Below are 16,253 nucleotides of genomic sequence, written 5' to 3' on the forward strand. Positions count from 1 at the left end.
TGAATGTACATATGCTAGTAAACATTAGGGGGCAGAAGAGTGTCTGTATTTTGGGTCCTTTAGCTGTATATTCCAGTGTTTTCTTAAACGTCACTGAGTCACTACAGTGATCATCACATATTCTTAAATTTCTATTCTGTGCTACTGTTCGGTAAATATCCATGCAAGTGATTGAAAACTGGGTCATAACTTCATACTTCAATAAAAGTAAAGCTACATCCATCATACGCGCTTCAATTATTAATATATCTATAGGTGATAGGTGACCATTTACCTCCAGCCACGCAACAACAGTAGGACCGTCCCACTGGGCAAAAGGTAAACCCTTTCTCCTAGCCTCCTCCAGCAGCTCGTGTCTGAGGGCAGGGACAGAGGAGACCTGGTATGAACACATGAATTTGTACATCCTGAACACACATTTGTTCAGTCTAACAAAACACCAGACTTTCTTACATCTCGCATCCTAAAACCTGCTCACATGCTCTTCACAAACTCCTGCAGTTAACGTTGTGCTGTTGCAGATCTGTGTGTGTGTGTAGTACACAAAGAGGATTGTACTCATTCGCATTTTATCTCTCGGTCCAGCCTGTACTCCTATAGCATTGAAAGGGGCAATAATTCATCATTGACTTCTGTGCTAACGGACAGTGGAGCGCAGATATGCACAGCTGTATCTGCACTCAGAGAAACACACAGGCCTTGCATTAATGCAATTCACTGACTTCACTGAATCCACAGTCCTTTAGGCTAGCTCATCCCTGTCATGTCTGCAATACGGAGGGCTAAAGCTGACATAATTAAAAGAAATCAATAAATGGCTGACATTAAATTCCTCTCAATAAATAATTGAAAAATAATGCAGAAATTATACAATTATGACAGGTGAGAATCCCATTTGAGTTGTAACCATATTTTTGTTATTCCCCTGTTTATTATTATTTCCATTTATTTTGTCTTTTTGTTAAACCTTGGTGGTTTAGACTTTGGCCAGTTCTGAGACTAGGAGGAGACACAAATCCCGGGGAGGGTTGTGTCAGGAAGGGCATCTGGCATAAAAATCTGCCAAATAAAATATGAAAAGAAATCCACTGTGGTGAATCCTTGTGAATAATGTTACAGATGAAGAAAAGGTTTGTTTATTTGTAAGTTTTCTTTATGCATTTACACCTTTGTGTTCTATTTGTGAGCTTGGGGTTGATTAGCCAAAAGCTGCCAAGTTGACCCTTGACAGTTTCTATAAGCAGAAATGCACAAATAAACGAAACAAAACAAACACAAGAAAAGAAAAGCTTGGTGAAATAGAGACAAAAAAATGCTAAGAATATATAATACAGAAATAGAAAAGACATGATGACCCCCTCCATTAAGTTCCACCTTATTGTGCGCTCGAGTTACATCCGCAGCTATGCCGTACGAGGCGTTTACCCTGGTAGGATTTCCCAAGGTAAACTGGTCCTGGAGGTGCAAGGCCAGGTCCCCCCCCCCTCAAAAGACTGCTATGAAGAACACAGCACGCTCCTCGTGGCCTGGTCTTAGCCCTTTATACACACGAGGCAGCGCTCCCATGGATCCATCACCTACGGGACAAGCCATAGGTGTGTGGTGCAGAGTAAATCAAGGTGGTGTAAGCCTTGGCAAACCAATCCCCAGTTCCTTAAACTGGTTCTTGGGATGTTGGAAGCTGAGGTATTTCAGCCATATCCAAGTGGGAGGAAGCCCCCGGGCAGACGCAGGAAATGCTGGAGAGATTTTGTCTCTCAGGTGGTTTGGGAACACCTCTGAGGAGGTGGATAAAGAGAAGAAGATCTGGGAATCTCTGCTTCGATGGCTACTCCCAGAACCAAGACCCGGGTGAGTGTCAGGAAAAAAAACATGGATGGAAAATATTTGGAATGGAAATAAAAAAATAAACAGAGTAAATAATGCAACGGTCTGTCATTATTTTTAATGATTTAATTAATGCCTTATTATCTAAATGTTTTTATTATTTTTAATATTATTTTGAATGCATCTCAAGTCACATCTATTTACTGAGACATTTAGGCATTTACGCATTTGCATATTTTTGATTTTTGGTAGTTATGACTGTATACTATTTGTAAGCTAATATAAAATGTTACCTTTAAATTACATAACAGATGCAGCTACGGAGAGCAAGCTGTCTCTAGTAATTTAAGACTTGCTACTTAAAGTTTGCAATAGTTCAACCTGGAACTCTAAATTTCTTTCTGCATATAAAATATGTTCACACTATATTTAGAGGATTGCTTCAACCTTGGCAGAAGTACTGCATCAACAACAATGCCCACACCTGGAAAGCACAGTGCTGCAGTTATCTGCTCAGTGATTCTGGGCACCACACTAAACACGATTATCCATCTCATCGTAGTTTTTTTCTGCAGAGATAGATTTTCATTTGTTTCGGATGTTTGAATCATGCAGTCGGGTGTTTTTAAGTGAAACTTGTCTTCACACTTTCTCGGCTGTGCTCCATGTTTTGTTTTTTTTAGCAGGTGTTGAAGTGTAACATCTGAGGTCTAAGTACTATTTTGTTATGCTTCCTTTTGAGGGTAGCTTTGAGCACTGGAAACAACCTATTCAGCCCAATGCAATTTGCACCATATCGACAAGGAGAAGCAAATAGATACTCTTTGTCTGTCATGCAAAGAGCTATTTGTGTTGTCCTCCCACATTCAGCGAGATACAGAACTGATAAACAGCCTAAAAATGCCTGATGAACAGGGGACTGAGGAACACACTCGTACTCACATCCACGCACGAAAAAACAACAACAACACAGTTCCTATTCTATTTTGTGAACACATTTCATAACAAAATGAAAAAAAAAAATCAAACTCTGAATCAACCTCCCTTTCCCCGATTGTGTTGTCAAAGAACTTGACAAATGGAAGGAGAGGGCTTTGTAATAAACATGATACATGTAGCACTCTCAGCATTGAAGGCCTCGGTGTGGTGAAAGGGCACTTAAACACACCACACATGGCATACAAAGGCCTACAGGTGACAGAGGAAATGTGTTCATCCAAACACAACCAGATACATTCACTGTCTTATCTATCCAGCACATGGGGAAGATAGCTCATGTTTTATGTTCAGGTCAAGTCTAATGCATGGAGAAATACATCCACTGAACATAGCTGGGGGAAAAGGGAAGTAAGGAGACAGTTATGATAAATCATACAACCAAAAAGAACCTCTGACATTCTCATAACCAGATGTTGCAGCTGGTTATTTCACACAAATAGATAAGAGACACAGATAAGGAGAGGAAAACATTCTGGGTATAAAAATTGGGCCCCAGGTTTAGCGGCGGCACATTCTCTGTCCAGCCATGGATGCAGCTGCCATTGAACTGTAAAAAGGGGGGGAAGAAAAAGTGCTCATGTGGTAAATGAAAAAAAAGAAAAGAAAGAAAGCAATGGCATCATTAACAGCCATGAAGGATAGATAGAGACGTCAGCTTTGGCACTGGTTCTTTCAGGAGAGGACGGATGAGCAGACACACAGAAGAGATGACACAAAGGGCAAAATGGCTGAGACAATGTCATATCCAGGAGGGCATTTATACATCCTCACAACTTACCCGCTTTGTTAGAGTCAGAGGATGATGAGAGGGAGAGGAAGGGTAAGAGAGGAGAGAGTCAAAGAAGAGAGAAAGAGGGAGAAAGAGAGCGACGGGGAGACAAAAGTACACACATGTTAATGAGTTTATAGGCAAATTCACCCTACGGCTCTAAACACAAACACTTGCACTCCCACTCACTTGCGCACACACACAGAGACACATATCTCACAATGGAAGACATTCTTTAACAGGAGCATCTGTAGAGCAGTCCAAAAAAGTCATCTTCTACAATGCAGTCCTGATCACATCTCGTGCAGCAGAAGAAATGAGAAATGCACTGAAACACAGCAAGACCCTCCCCTCCATGGCCTTACATTCAAATGCTCAGTTACATTCAGATACTTGTTGTTACCTCTTGAAGGAAAACAAAACACACCAACAATGAGATCACAGCAGTACTGATCAACCAAGATGCTGAAATGGAAATAGTGCAGGCAGCTTAATGGCATGCAGTGAGGAGGAGGAGGAGGCACCAAGATGCAAGGTGGTGGCGTGTGGTCTGAATCCCGGACACTGCTATGAAGAAGTCGGTGCAGTGGAAGGAAAACAACACATTTGTCAACATACGGAACAACAGTAATCTCTATTGACCAAACTACATGGGAGGCAAAGTTATCCGTCATGACAACTCAATGTGCACTTCGAGCAAATGACATTCATCATTTGGCACTGAGGCATGGCAAATGCGCACACACACACGAACATACACGCACATTTATTCTGAAACACTCCAGCTGAGAGAGCCGATGTGTGAAGGGGTTTCCCTTTTGTTTCTTCCCCCCCAAGAAGGCACCTAATGTGTCTGAGTGTAATCTATGGGTGGTGGGTTAGGAAAGCCATCTATAGCTTCCAAAGTGACAAAGAACCTTTGTGCAATTAATTGGCTTTTTAGCCTGGATCAATAGTGTGACTTTGGCTGTGTGTCTGAATACAATGGGGCTGATCTGTGCTCGTGGATACTGATCGAGTTTCTGCTTTGTATTGATCCTGTTCTCAGGATTAAATCGGTTATGGTAGAATATACAGTGAAAGAAAAGAGGTTAAAGGCAAACCCAGGAAAAGGAGGGTGTAGCCATTGTCTCTATACCATGTTCAGACTGGTTTATATACTGCAATGTAGCAGTGAGTGGGAATTCTCAAGAAAGTTTGATGGATTGTTTCCAAAGAAAATGTTTCTTCTCACAGGGTACCTAAATGTCTGTGTTATTATATTAAATGGATACTGCTGGGTGTGCATTAAGGGACTATGATGATACTAACTCCACCTCAAAATGTTGTAGTGAAGTGGCACTTAGGATAAAAGCTTACTTCTTTTTCAATCTGCGGTCCTTCTCGGCCTGAGTGCCCAACTTGCTCACCCCCATGTCCTGGCCCGCCATGTCTGAATCCATCATTGTTGCTGTGGAGAACATAATCAGATACTGTTATTATGAATGAATGAATGAATGAATAAATAAATACATAAATAAATAAATAGTGTATTTGTATTTTTAGTTGGCAACCAGTTAAATAAATTCATCTACTACAAAGAGACAGACTGCAATGTGAATGTCTGTCTGCATTTATAATATATTGTTTGCAAACCTTTGCCATTCTGTCTGAGAGTGACTGCAGTCCGCAATTGTTTGCAGAGGTTAAAGATGGGAGGCAACCTGTCCCCAGTCGCCCCCAGTTGTGACTGAAAGTAGTCATCCAGGTTGCTGAGGGTGTTGCACACTCAATCTCTTGACCACTTGGTCACTACAACTACTTCCATTCGTTCAATGAATACAAAAAAAAACTAAATGCAACTGGGCAACCTCCAATCATTTTCCCACCTTTGTATTTTAATTCTAGTGTAGCTGAGCCATAAAACAGAGCCTTCAAAATTGAAACTAGTAGGTGATGACACTGTGGCTATGCCAAGCTGATGCATTTTTAGTGTGTTTATGCTGCTAACATGAAGTTATACGTTGACTAGCTGTAGCAGTAGAATTCTAAGTAGTACTGTCCAGTTTGTAAACTCTTCTTAGCTGGCAAAAATTGCAGCTAAGAGTGCTTTTTAAAAAGTTTTTTTTTTTTAGACAAAATAGACCAAATTGTAATAGTATTAATTAAAATATCCCAGCGCTGTACTCGCCTTGTGGATCTACCATGACCTGTCTGTGTGCTAGGTGTGCCAGTCGGCCTTTTTCCTTCTTGCCAAATAATCGTCCGATGGAGGATTTAATGCCCTTCTTCTTTGGCTGCTTGTGGAGGGAGTCCTGGCTGCTGGCTACACTACTTAGGGCACTGGCTTCAGCCTCTAAAGAAGCCACAATCCTGAGGACAAAAACATACAGACAGTATTCAGAAAAGGAGTGTTTGCAACATTTTAATTTTATGAGATAATCAAAGGTTTTCCATTATAAGCTTATGTTAAGAAGTATATTTGTCATCTCAAGTACCTTTTATTTAATGCCCTGCTGTGTTACTCTAACTCGTTCTGTTATTAACTTTTGAAATGAAAGTTTACTGACTTGTATTCCGGGAATATTTGCTGCTTATAGCAAATGTACTTTTTGAGCATTTTATGCAAATTATTGAAGCTTCATCTCATCTGATATCACTGCAACAGTGATACTTTAGCTTTACTTTAGTGATACTTTAGCTGTGCTTTAGCTTTAATCATCCAGATATTGAGAAAGTACTGAAGTACTGTAATATCTTGGGTGTTGAAATATTATTCATAGCACAAATTGCAGCTGAACTGGCAAGTACTAATTGGGCAGTATACTATCTAATTTTCATCAAAAGCAAGAATAGGATGACAGCATCATCTACAAACACACATCATCGAGAACCTTTTTAAGAAATGCCTTCACTTACAGCAGGCACTTACCCTCGTGCATCGTTGTGCGAGGAGGCTGGCAGTGTGTGTGTCATTCGGACAGTGCGTGGCGTCGGAGGGGGGGATGTCTCACACTTAATGGTGGCCTTGTCCTCGCGGCCATCCTCATCCACCGCTGCTATCTGAGGGATGAAGGCAAAGGGGCGGAGCATTACAAGTGACCTAGGACACCAGTAAGTCAACAATTTCGTCACGGTGTCACTGCAGCAACCATTACAGCTCTGAGTTATAGTCAAATGGTATCATATTTAAAATCTGTTGAGCAAACTCTTGATGTGTGTACCTTTCTCCTGTGTTTCCTCAAATCACTGGGCTGTATGGTGAAGGAAAAACAGAAAAAAAAACTATCAATATCCACGTGTTAAAGCATGAACAAAAACTTGAACTCCTGCATGCTGGTGAAAAATAAAACAATTAGCTCACTTATAGAAATATCATGTACCATTAGAAGCTCATGAGCCATTGCCCAATACCAGACCACCTATTTAGAGATCAGCACTGAGGAATAAAGAAAGACTGGTAAACAAGTCAGTTGAATAATCAATAAAATCAAAGCCTTATTGCTTTGAAATCCCATGGGTAAAGAAGACATTTACACTGATCCCACTAGACACCTGGGTTGAATGATGATAGTCGAGAGAGCTCTCCAATGTGTTTGTTGCGTTGCTACCTTCTAGAGCATTTTCAATACAGTTATCTGACAAATAATATGGCTTGCTGTGTGATAAACAGGTCTGTGGTACAGTTTTGATAAGTGAAGTTCTCTTATTTTATGTGAACCACATTGAGAAAAGGACCTGTCCACCTACACATTACACCTACACGAGCTGCTCGGCCATGAAAGCCATGCTATGAAGCTCCCACTGCACGGTTTTTGTGCTGATATTAATGCTAGAGGAGGTTTGGAACTCTGTAGTTATTGAGTCAACGGAGCTTTGGCAACTTTTACACTCAATGCTTCTCAGCACTTGGCAACTCTGCTCTGCAACTTTAATCTGGCTTCAAGAAAACCAATAGGTGACATAATAAAGTTTCACATGCCGGGAAACTGTATTTTGTACTAACTGCATTACTATTCCCAGACTTCTAAACAAAGACCACATTTACAGTTTACATGGTGCTCTTGCAGGTAAAAAGATGGCAATTTATTGATGCAACATACATTATGTAAACAAAGGTCTGTAGTAGGATCTGTAGATGGTATGATAGAAGATGTCTCGCACGTGGTGATGTAACATACCAGTGTCATGACCCCCATGCGCTCCATGTCCCGGGCAGGGCTTCGAGGATCAAGCTTAGGTGTGGAGTGTCCGCTGGGTGGGGAAGAGGAGGCAAGTGAGGAGGCAGTTGCTGAGGCAGTGATGGAGGCTCCGTGGTGGTGCATTCGAGCCAGGTTTAGACCCTCGAGGCTAACGCTGGCCACTCGGTTCTCAATCTCCTCTGCTCGCAGCTCTGTTGACTCCTTCTCTTCCTGGATTAGCCTGGTATCAGGAAAATGCTGTGATTATTTTTCTATGTAAAACTTAAAAAAAAAAGAATCAAGCTGTGCAATTTTTAGCTAACTTAAAAAGCAAAAAATATAGAAGCTATTCTGCTACAAAAATAGCCTCAGCTTTCAAGTTCTTTAAAGGTAGATTTCAGCAGATTTGCAACGCTCAGTCCTTTAAGTCCCTGCAGTATCAGGTAAAGTAATTAAAGGACAAACTAAAGAGTTAAAAGGCTAAAAGTCGGGTAATGAACCACACTCTGTATCTAACTTTGTAATTAGCTGAAAGCTCAACACTTTAGATTCATGATCACTTTACACAATAAGACCGCATTAAATCTTTCTAAAAGAAATGTAGCGCTGTGTCTTTTGATGTAGATGTAAATTAGCAAAGACCACAAGGCACATTAACAGCCCTTGAAATAAAGAAGTAAGTAAAGTTGTGCCTGGGGGTCATGAATACTTATTGGCACAAGATAATTACAGCATTATCAAGCAAGAGGCACCTCACATTTCCCAAAACACTGAGTGCATACAAGAATAGTGTTTGGGTCACATACGGGAAGAGTAATCTACAGACACCTTTAGTGGTTTACCTGTGAGCTCGGCAGACACACATTTTGTCTAGAGAGTGAATTACTATGCGGCTCATTTTCTCTAGGGCACTTTTTATCTTGCTTCTGTGGTTACTAGCTTGAACACAAGGCAACCAAAATCAATGTGGGTGTGTTAATTTTTAATTCTAAAAGCAGAGTTTTTGGGTGAAATATTACTTTAGCAACCAAGGGCAAACAAGGTGGAGTTATGGAAGCAGAATATCGCTCCAAACTTTAAAGTCTTTCCAAACATGATCTTAAAAACATATCAAGTTGGTCTCCAGTAAAGTGGATTTAGAACGAGGAGGCGGATCAATACGTCTGGAAATCTGGTCTTCAGTATTAAATTTATACAACGGCGTGTGTCAGCTACCGGATCTCCTTGTTGATTGCGTCCAGCTGCTCCTGAAGCATCATGGCCAGAGTTTGTGCATCGGAGTGACCACTGGGAGACAGCAGGTCCATGGAGCTGAACAACGTCTCCCTATCGTCGTCGTCAATGTCAGACATTTCCGTGTCGCTCTCAAAGTGGTGGCCTCCCAGGACCCCCAACTGCTGTGAGCGCCATTCAGGCTCCCCCAGTGACTTTGCCTGCATACAGAGACAGAGTGAAACTGTGACTACAAAACAATATCTTATTAGTTATGAACTAATATTTTGAGATCATTACTGGAAACTGAAAACATAGTCATGCAATACAATTTTATGAGAAGCACTTATGCTTTTCCCCCCTGATTATGTCTTATTACTAACTCTAATAAGACTTAATGACTTCTCTAAGCAGTAGTAGTGGCGACACACCAAAAGATGGAAATGGTTTTTGTTTCATTTAAAAGCAGTATCCTATATATTTATAATGTGTCCTGCACTCATACTTGAATTGCCATAACCTGTATTTAGAATCCAAAAACTTTAAACCTCCAAAATAAGAGCCTACAGAAAATGTTCACGTTAAGCCTGTCAATAATGTTATATTAAAGGTTCAAGGCCCAATTCAGACCCAGTACATTGTTGCCAGGTCTTTGTCTCTGGTCATCATATTTGGTAAATGTAGTGTGTAACCCCTTCATTCCAATCAAGGTATGCCGGAAAGCATCTCTGAATGCACAATACATAGAGCCTAGAAGCAGATGGGCTACAGCAGCAGAAGACCACACAGAGTCCCACTCCTGTCAAGAACAAGAAAGCGAGGCTACACTTTACCTGAGCTCATTAAAATTGGACAACAGAAGATATGAAAAATGTTCTCTAGTCTGATGAGTCTTGATTTCTGCTGCTACTTTTAGGATGGCAGGGTCAGAATTTGTTACAAACATCATCAGAACATGGATTCATCCCGCCTTGTGTGAACAGTTCAGACTGCTGCTATCAGTGTAATGGTATGGGGAATAGGCTTCATGTCACAAAGCTCAATCATGTCAAACTGGTTTCTCAAACATAACAATAAATTTACAGCAATCAGAAAGTCTCTACAGCCACCAAATCTGAAGCAGCTGTATGAAGCTCTGAGGAGTCCTTCTAGCAACTTGTTTAATCTATGTGATACAGAATAAAGGCAACCCAACCCAGTACGGGAAGGTGTAATGAAGTTTCCAGTGAGTGTATATTGAAATATTTTAGTCCCTGTTGGATTTGCCAAACTGGAACTTCTCCAGTATCTAAATTTAACTCACTGCATTAAAGCTGACACTGTTCATTGACAGACCACTAAAGAAGCTCTTAGATGTTTTTAAAATAGAAACATTTAAATATAAGTAAGATTGAAAGGCAGACAAACCAGATGTTATTCCTCACCTTGGTTTCTCGCAGACCTATTCGACCTCTCCTTTGTCGATGTATGACCTTTGCTGAGCGGTAGTGGTCCGACTGGGTTTCAGCCAGAGATCCCAAAGAGAATCGAAGCTCAGCTGATGTGTCCAGATGGGATCTGGGAAACAACTTGTATGAGTATTATTGAAGCTAAACGCAAAATGCTTGGTTACAGATTTTGTGTTTTTCATATGACAGATGAATAATATCTGAACCTGTTAAAGCAAATCCTTCAAACACAATCGTTAGCAGTGATTTTGTTTGGGTCGTAAAGCAGATTGCCAGTAGATAAGACACAGCAAGAAAACTTGCAGTACCGATTAGTTACACAAGCAGGAAACCAGTCAGATGTTATATTTTGATACCTCAAGCGTACCTATTAGTCACAGTGAGGAGGTGCAAAGTGTACTTCTTGAAGGATAAGAGCTTGTTATGCATGCTTCTATGGCTGCAAATTGTTTGTCTTTGGAAGAGATTAAGGCTGCCACTGTCAACACGTCAGCTTTGTAAGATTAGAACTTCAAGCAGCATGAAATGGAAACCAGAAAATATCCAAAAATAGATGCCAAAAGTTCCATTATACCAGTGTTTCTAACAATAGTGTAACAGAGCAAGTAGTTTTCACAGAAGGATAAAATAACAGGAAAGCTCCTGGAGACGGAGTATCTATTTGCCTCTCTTTGCTTCCTGTTCTATAAACACACACATTAGACTAAATCTGAATCTCTCGTGGCCTTTTATTGCATGTCTAGTATAACACATCTTCTTTATGTTGCAGATGTTTTCACAGCATCCACGTTTTTCTTGAGTCATTTGTTCACCTTGTAATACGTCGTGTATCCACCACTAACGTTTGGACACAGAACCAACTAATGTTCAGGGATCACCGTGCTGCCACTGAACAAGCCAATTTTTTTTTTCTTTAGCCCATTTCTGAGAAGCACTTGACTGGCAAGCTCCCTCAGCAACAGGAACATACATTCCTTGTCTTTATTCTCCTAGTAAACTATACATTTTGATAAGGAAAATACATTTAGACATACATAGTGATTAGGGATTGTTATGAATAGTTGACTGGACACTTAAATGTTGATGTTGTTGCCAGTGGAGGCAAATGTCACTGGCCACAAATGAGGGCTGCAGCCCCGACATGCAACTGAACGCAAGTGATATTATTTGATTAACAAGGAATGTGATTAATGGTTTTATATAGCTCCTAAAATACATACAAAATATGTTTCTGGCCAGTTTTTAACTTTGTCCATCTAAAGTGAGTTATAAAGCTTAGTTTTTTATTCCGATTTAAATTTAACAGCAAGTTTATTCTAATTGAATTGATTAAAATGTGTTGTCTGACTTTTACAATCCCACAAATTAATTTAATTAGTGATATAAATTAATCATTCTCAAATAAAAACAAGAAAAATGTTATTTATTAAGGGGAAAAAAAAATCTTTTCAACAGTGATTAAAACCAAAGATGATTTTATTTGGCTCCTGGAATGTGTCAAAGATTGCTATTAAAGCAACTGTAGGCTTTTATTGTGAAAGACAAGAAAAAGAGGAAGCCTATTTCTCCCCCTGTCCAATATGGTGGTCCAAAAGCAGCAACTGATGCAGTATATACATGTGGAGATACGTTACAAACTGCGTCTTACATCCGGATACACTCACACACACACACACACAGAAAACCGACCTACCGTGACAGCGTGGGTTCTGTGAGGGAGCCTGCCCTCAATCTGAATTGGTCGAGCTCCGATCTCAGTTTCTCAATATCCTCTGCCAGCTGCGACTGGACAAAACAATTTCTCTACATCATTGTCTGTGATATTACATGCCCAAAAAATGAAATGATTATCCTACCCCTTTATTCCACTAGTCATACTAGTGACATGGCTGCAGCATGTGGAGCTGATTACATTTACAGGTCTGAGTAGGTGACAGTTGTAATTTCTACTGTTTTCAGTAGCCTCCTTATTATTCTATCCCTTGCAGGAGCTTTTCAATATTGAAGGTTTATAAAAAATTTAACTAGTGCCAATAACCAAACTCATTATTGCTGTACTCAAAAGTCAATTATTACACTAAGCTCATGTAAAATGTAGACATTTTGAAACAGGAGGTAATCATTTCTCGATCTCTACAACCTACTTTTTCTTGGATTGACTCCTCGTACTGTTTTCTGTAAGTTTCCGAGTCTTGGATTAGCATATTCTGCAAAGAAAAGGGGGGGGGGGGGGGGGGAGTAAAGAAGTGAGAAAAATACATCTTTTAATGACCTTGATGCAATTGATATTGACAGGTTTCCATTGACGTGTCAGGCGTTTTTAACCTTCTCTTCGAGAGCTGCCATTCTCTCCTTCAGGTGGAGCTGAAGTCGCTCGTTGGACTCAGTGAGGAGTCTGTCCACTGTGTCTGAGAGTCTCTTATTGTGCTCTTCATTCATCTTTTCCCTCTGCCGAGCCTGAAGGAGAAAAATACAGATAAACCAACACAAAACAAGCACATTTGTATGAGAATAAGACATCAGTCTAAATTGTTTCTGATGTGATGAAAGCCTCTCAGCAGGAACTACAATAACTAATTGCATGGCCTTTACAGCTATTCTATTTTTAGTTTAAAATCAGAACTTTATATGAGGACAACACTTCGACAAATCAGTGTAGTGTATCATAAATTATGTGATTATGTAAATGAACCCCAAGCACCACATTTCAGTAAAGATTACCTCAAAGAAATTACTATGCTTCTAGTGTGGCTGCACTTTAGATCTCTCTCTGAGGTCTGATTCTGACCACTTGCGCACTGGATCCCCGCTTCTGTGTCTGAACAGCCACATAATTTTCTTTATTTTAGAGAAAAAAAATAATCACAGGGAGTGAAATCTGGTGAGTGGGGCTGGTGGCGACTAAAGATGGCGTTGGCTTGTTTCTGCGCACAATAGAACAAGGTCACACATGTTCTCTGATAAATGCCTCAGGATGCTACAGCAGAACTCTGCATTGACAGCCTCGAGGACAAATCCAGAATGCACAAACCCGTGAATGTCGACACAAAGGACGAGTATACTCCTTGTTGGCCTTCTGACCTTATGCACTAGCTTCAGGCTTGGCCACTGAGCAACAGTTCCACTGAAAACTGCTGTTTGGTCCCTGGGTTATTGCTGGAGACCTCACCAGGGAGTATTACTGTATCCGGATGAAAGTTGGATTAGTTTGACACATGAGTGGAGTGCCGCGATCAGTACGGGAATTCCAAGTGACAATCTAAAATTAACAGCAGTACTGGAAGCAATGCAATAGTGCATGAGAAGAGGACACTGAGTGGGAGATTGGTCAAATTGAAATCTGATTAAGCCTCCTCATTTTTATATTTATTTTTTACATGCTGAATAATACACAGCTATTTCTCCCATAATGGCTTTTCTTGACTCCCTGTTAAATAAAATATTTAATAGAAAATCCTTCTCCTCACATACAAGGTCTTAAATAATCAGGCCCCATGTTATCTTAAAGACCTCATAGTACCTTATGAACCCAGCAGAGCACTTTGTTCTCAAGCTGCTGGTTCGTAGGATATTTAAAAGTAGAATGGGAGGCAGAGCCTTCAGCTTTCAGGCCCTCTTCTGTGGAATTAGCTTCCAATTTGAATTCGGGAGACAGATACCCTCTCCACTTCTAAGATTAGGCTTAAAACTTTTATTTTCGATAAAGAACATCATTAGGGCTGCATCAGGTGATCCTCCCTGCAAAAGGCCTAAGCTGCTGGGGGATTCCTATGATGCACTGGGAGTGTTTCTTTTTCACTCACTATATATTTATACACCACTGCATTTAATCATTAGCTATTATCAATTTCTGGCTCCCATCCACAGTGTATCTTTTATCCTTTCTCCCTCCCATCACCACCGGCTAGTCATGGCAGACGGCTGCCCCTCCCTGAACCTGGCTCTGCTGGAGGTTTCTTCCTATTAAAAAGGAGTTTCTCCTTCCCACTGTTGCCAAGTGCTTTCTCAAAGGGGTCATTTGACTGTTGGGGTTTTCTCTGTACTATATGACTGCTGTTGGAAAGATTGCCCACTATTGCATTTTTCAAATAAGGAAAACAACAACAAAAAAACTTTGAAAATAACTCATGAGGTTAAACATCTTCATACAGGCAGCATTCTCGCTTGAATTTGCTATCATACACTAAAGTGTGACGTGAAAACACTAACGTCTTTTAGAATTACTCATTTGCATCATTTGTGAGTATTTTGCAAACCATTATATCAGCAGAGTACGTGAAACACCCATTTGGTCAAGCTTCATTGGTGACAAATCAGACAGTGTGCCATCAGTTGCAGTCGCTTCAAGCTGTCTTGCTCATGCAGAAGTGGCTGCCTGGTTAACGCTGCTTGGCACAACGCCTCCGCAGTGACTCACCCTCAGCAGCTCCTGGTTCTTCTCCTCCAGCTGGCATTCCAAGTGCCTCATTCGCTCCTCAATGCTCCCGTGACGCTCTTCCGCCTACAGTTGGATCACAGACAGCACAGACAGGACAAAAAAAAAAAGAAAAAAGAGAGGCCACGATGATCTGTGTGCTTGACAGCCTAAGGGCCAACAAAGAAAAATGGTGGCGACAACACAAGCCAAAGCTTCTACCCCAAACTCAAAGATGGATATCTATGTTTTAAAGCGTAACTGGAAAGACAGCTGATTGAAACAAACAGTGACAAGGAGAAAGATGGAGAACAAGGCCACCAAAGGACAGAATGAAAGAGGAAGAGAGCTGCTCCAGCACTGCCAAGTATGAGCTCCAGCCAGAAGTGCCATGCAGCTGTCCCATGGTGGTAGAACAGCCAGAGCAGAATCCCAGTAAACACGCCCGCCACAAAACACTAATAAGATAAATGAATGATATCTGTTCTCTATTGGAGTTGGCAATAGCTGTGATGCCCTGTGGAACTACCTTCCTAAGAATGGAGTTCATGTCTTGGAGTTTAGCTTCCATTACAAAGTGATAATCATCAGGAGAGGAAGAGGAGCTGGAGTCAGACTATGTGGCCGAGGAAGAGGAGAGGAACATGTTGAAACGTCATGACACCACGTGGACACTTACACAAATGTACAGAAAAAAAAACGAGGGCATCTGTGGGAATACGTCAACAGCATGTGTGTTAATGTACAATATGTACAAACGTGTGCGCTTACCTTGGTGAGAGCTGCTATCCTCTGGGCTAGTTCGGCCTCAACCTCCGGGAGTGTCTCAGCCTTCCTCATGGTCTGCTGGAGTTTCTGTTCTGCAAGCTCCAACCTCTCCTGTAGTTGTCTGTTCTTCTCCTCCATCTGCACTCAAACACCACAGACAGCAAAAACATTAGCTGATAGTTGAACAACGAGACTTATGAGATTTTGTATCTGGCTTCCTGCAGATTTTGTGGAGGGATTGCAGCCAAAAGTAAACAAAAAATATAAATGTGCACGTTGTGAGGAAAAGAGTGACATTAGCCGACAGTCAAAGTTAATGTACTGAACTGGTTCTTATATAGCGCTTATCTATTCTACTTGAGCACTCTATACAACATGTTACATTCACAGTAGCACTGCATCGACATGTAAGTGGTTTCTATTTAACATTCACACACATTCAAATTCCAATGGATGCATCTGTGAGCAACCTGGGGTTCTGTATCCTGCACACAGATACTTTGGATGCGAATTGGACCAGCCAGAGATTAAACCACCAACCTCCTGATGACCTGCTCTACTTCCTGAGACACAACCACTGAAATAAATTTAAACACTCTAAACCAACTAAGGATCTGCACTTAGCTTAAATCTGGGTTCTAACTTATTGCCTTGAA

The 16,253-nt window shown here is 40.9% G+C and overlaps 1 protein-coding gene across 10 annotated transcripts in view; it reads right to left on the reverse strand.

Moving 5' to 3' along the window:
- ppfia2 (PTPRF interacting protein alpha 2) overlaps positions 1–16,253 on the reverse strand; it is a 185,529-nt gene that overhangs the window by 13,482 nt on the left and 155,794 nt on the right. For 7 of the 10 annotated variants that reach the window (XM_026146853.1, XM_026146857.1, XM_026146858.1 and 4 more), the window contains 14 exons: positions 15,601–15,735; positions 14,833–14,916; positions 12,741–12,872; positions 12,560–12,622; positions 12,109–12,200; positions 10,392–10,524; positions 8,971–9,188; positions 7,756–7,996; positions 6,799–6,828; positions 6,507–6,637; positions 5,766–5,947; positions 4,955–5,045; positions 3,605–3,607; positions 275–356 (listed from right to left, as the gene is read on the reverse strand). In XM_026146853.1, the coding sequence (XP_026002638.1) occupies positions 275–356; positions 3,605–3,607; positions 4,955–5,045; positions 5,766–5,947; positions 6,507–6,637; positions 6,799–6,828; positions 7,756–7,996; positions 8,971–9,188; positions 10,392–10,524; positions 12,109–12,200; positions 12,560–12,622; positions 12,741–12,872; positions 14,833–14,916; positions 15,601–15,735 (1,617 nt within the window). The remainder of the gene's footprint in view (positions 1–274; positions 357–3,604; positions 3,608–4,954; positions 5,046–5,765; positions 5,948–6,506; positions 6,638–6,798; positions 6,829–7,755; positions 7,997–8,970; positions 9,189–10,391; positions 10,525–12,108; positions 12,201–12,559; positions 12,623–12,740; positions 12,873–14,832; positions 14,917–15,600; positions 15,736–16,253) is intronic. The other 3 variants (XM_026146854.1, XM_026146860.1, XM_026146862.1) reach the window with 1 other exon arrangement.

The sequence above is a fragment of the Astatotilapia calliptera genome, chromosome 17, assembly GCF_900246225.1.
Source record: "Astatotilapia calliptera chromosome 17, fAstCal1.2, whole genome shotgun sequence".
In the NCBI taxonomy this organism is placed as follows: domain Eukaryota; kingdom Metazoa; phylum Chordata; class Actinopteri; order Cichliformes; family Cichlidae; genus Astatotilapia; species Astatotilapia calliptera.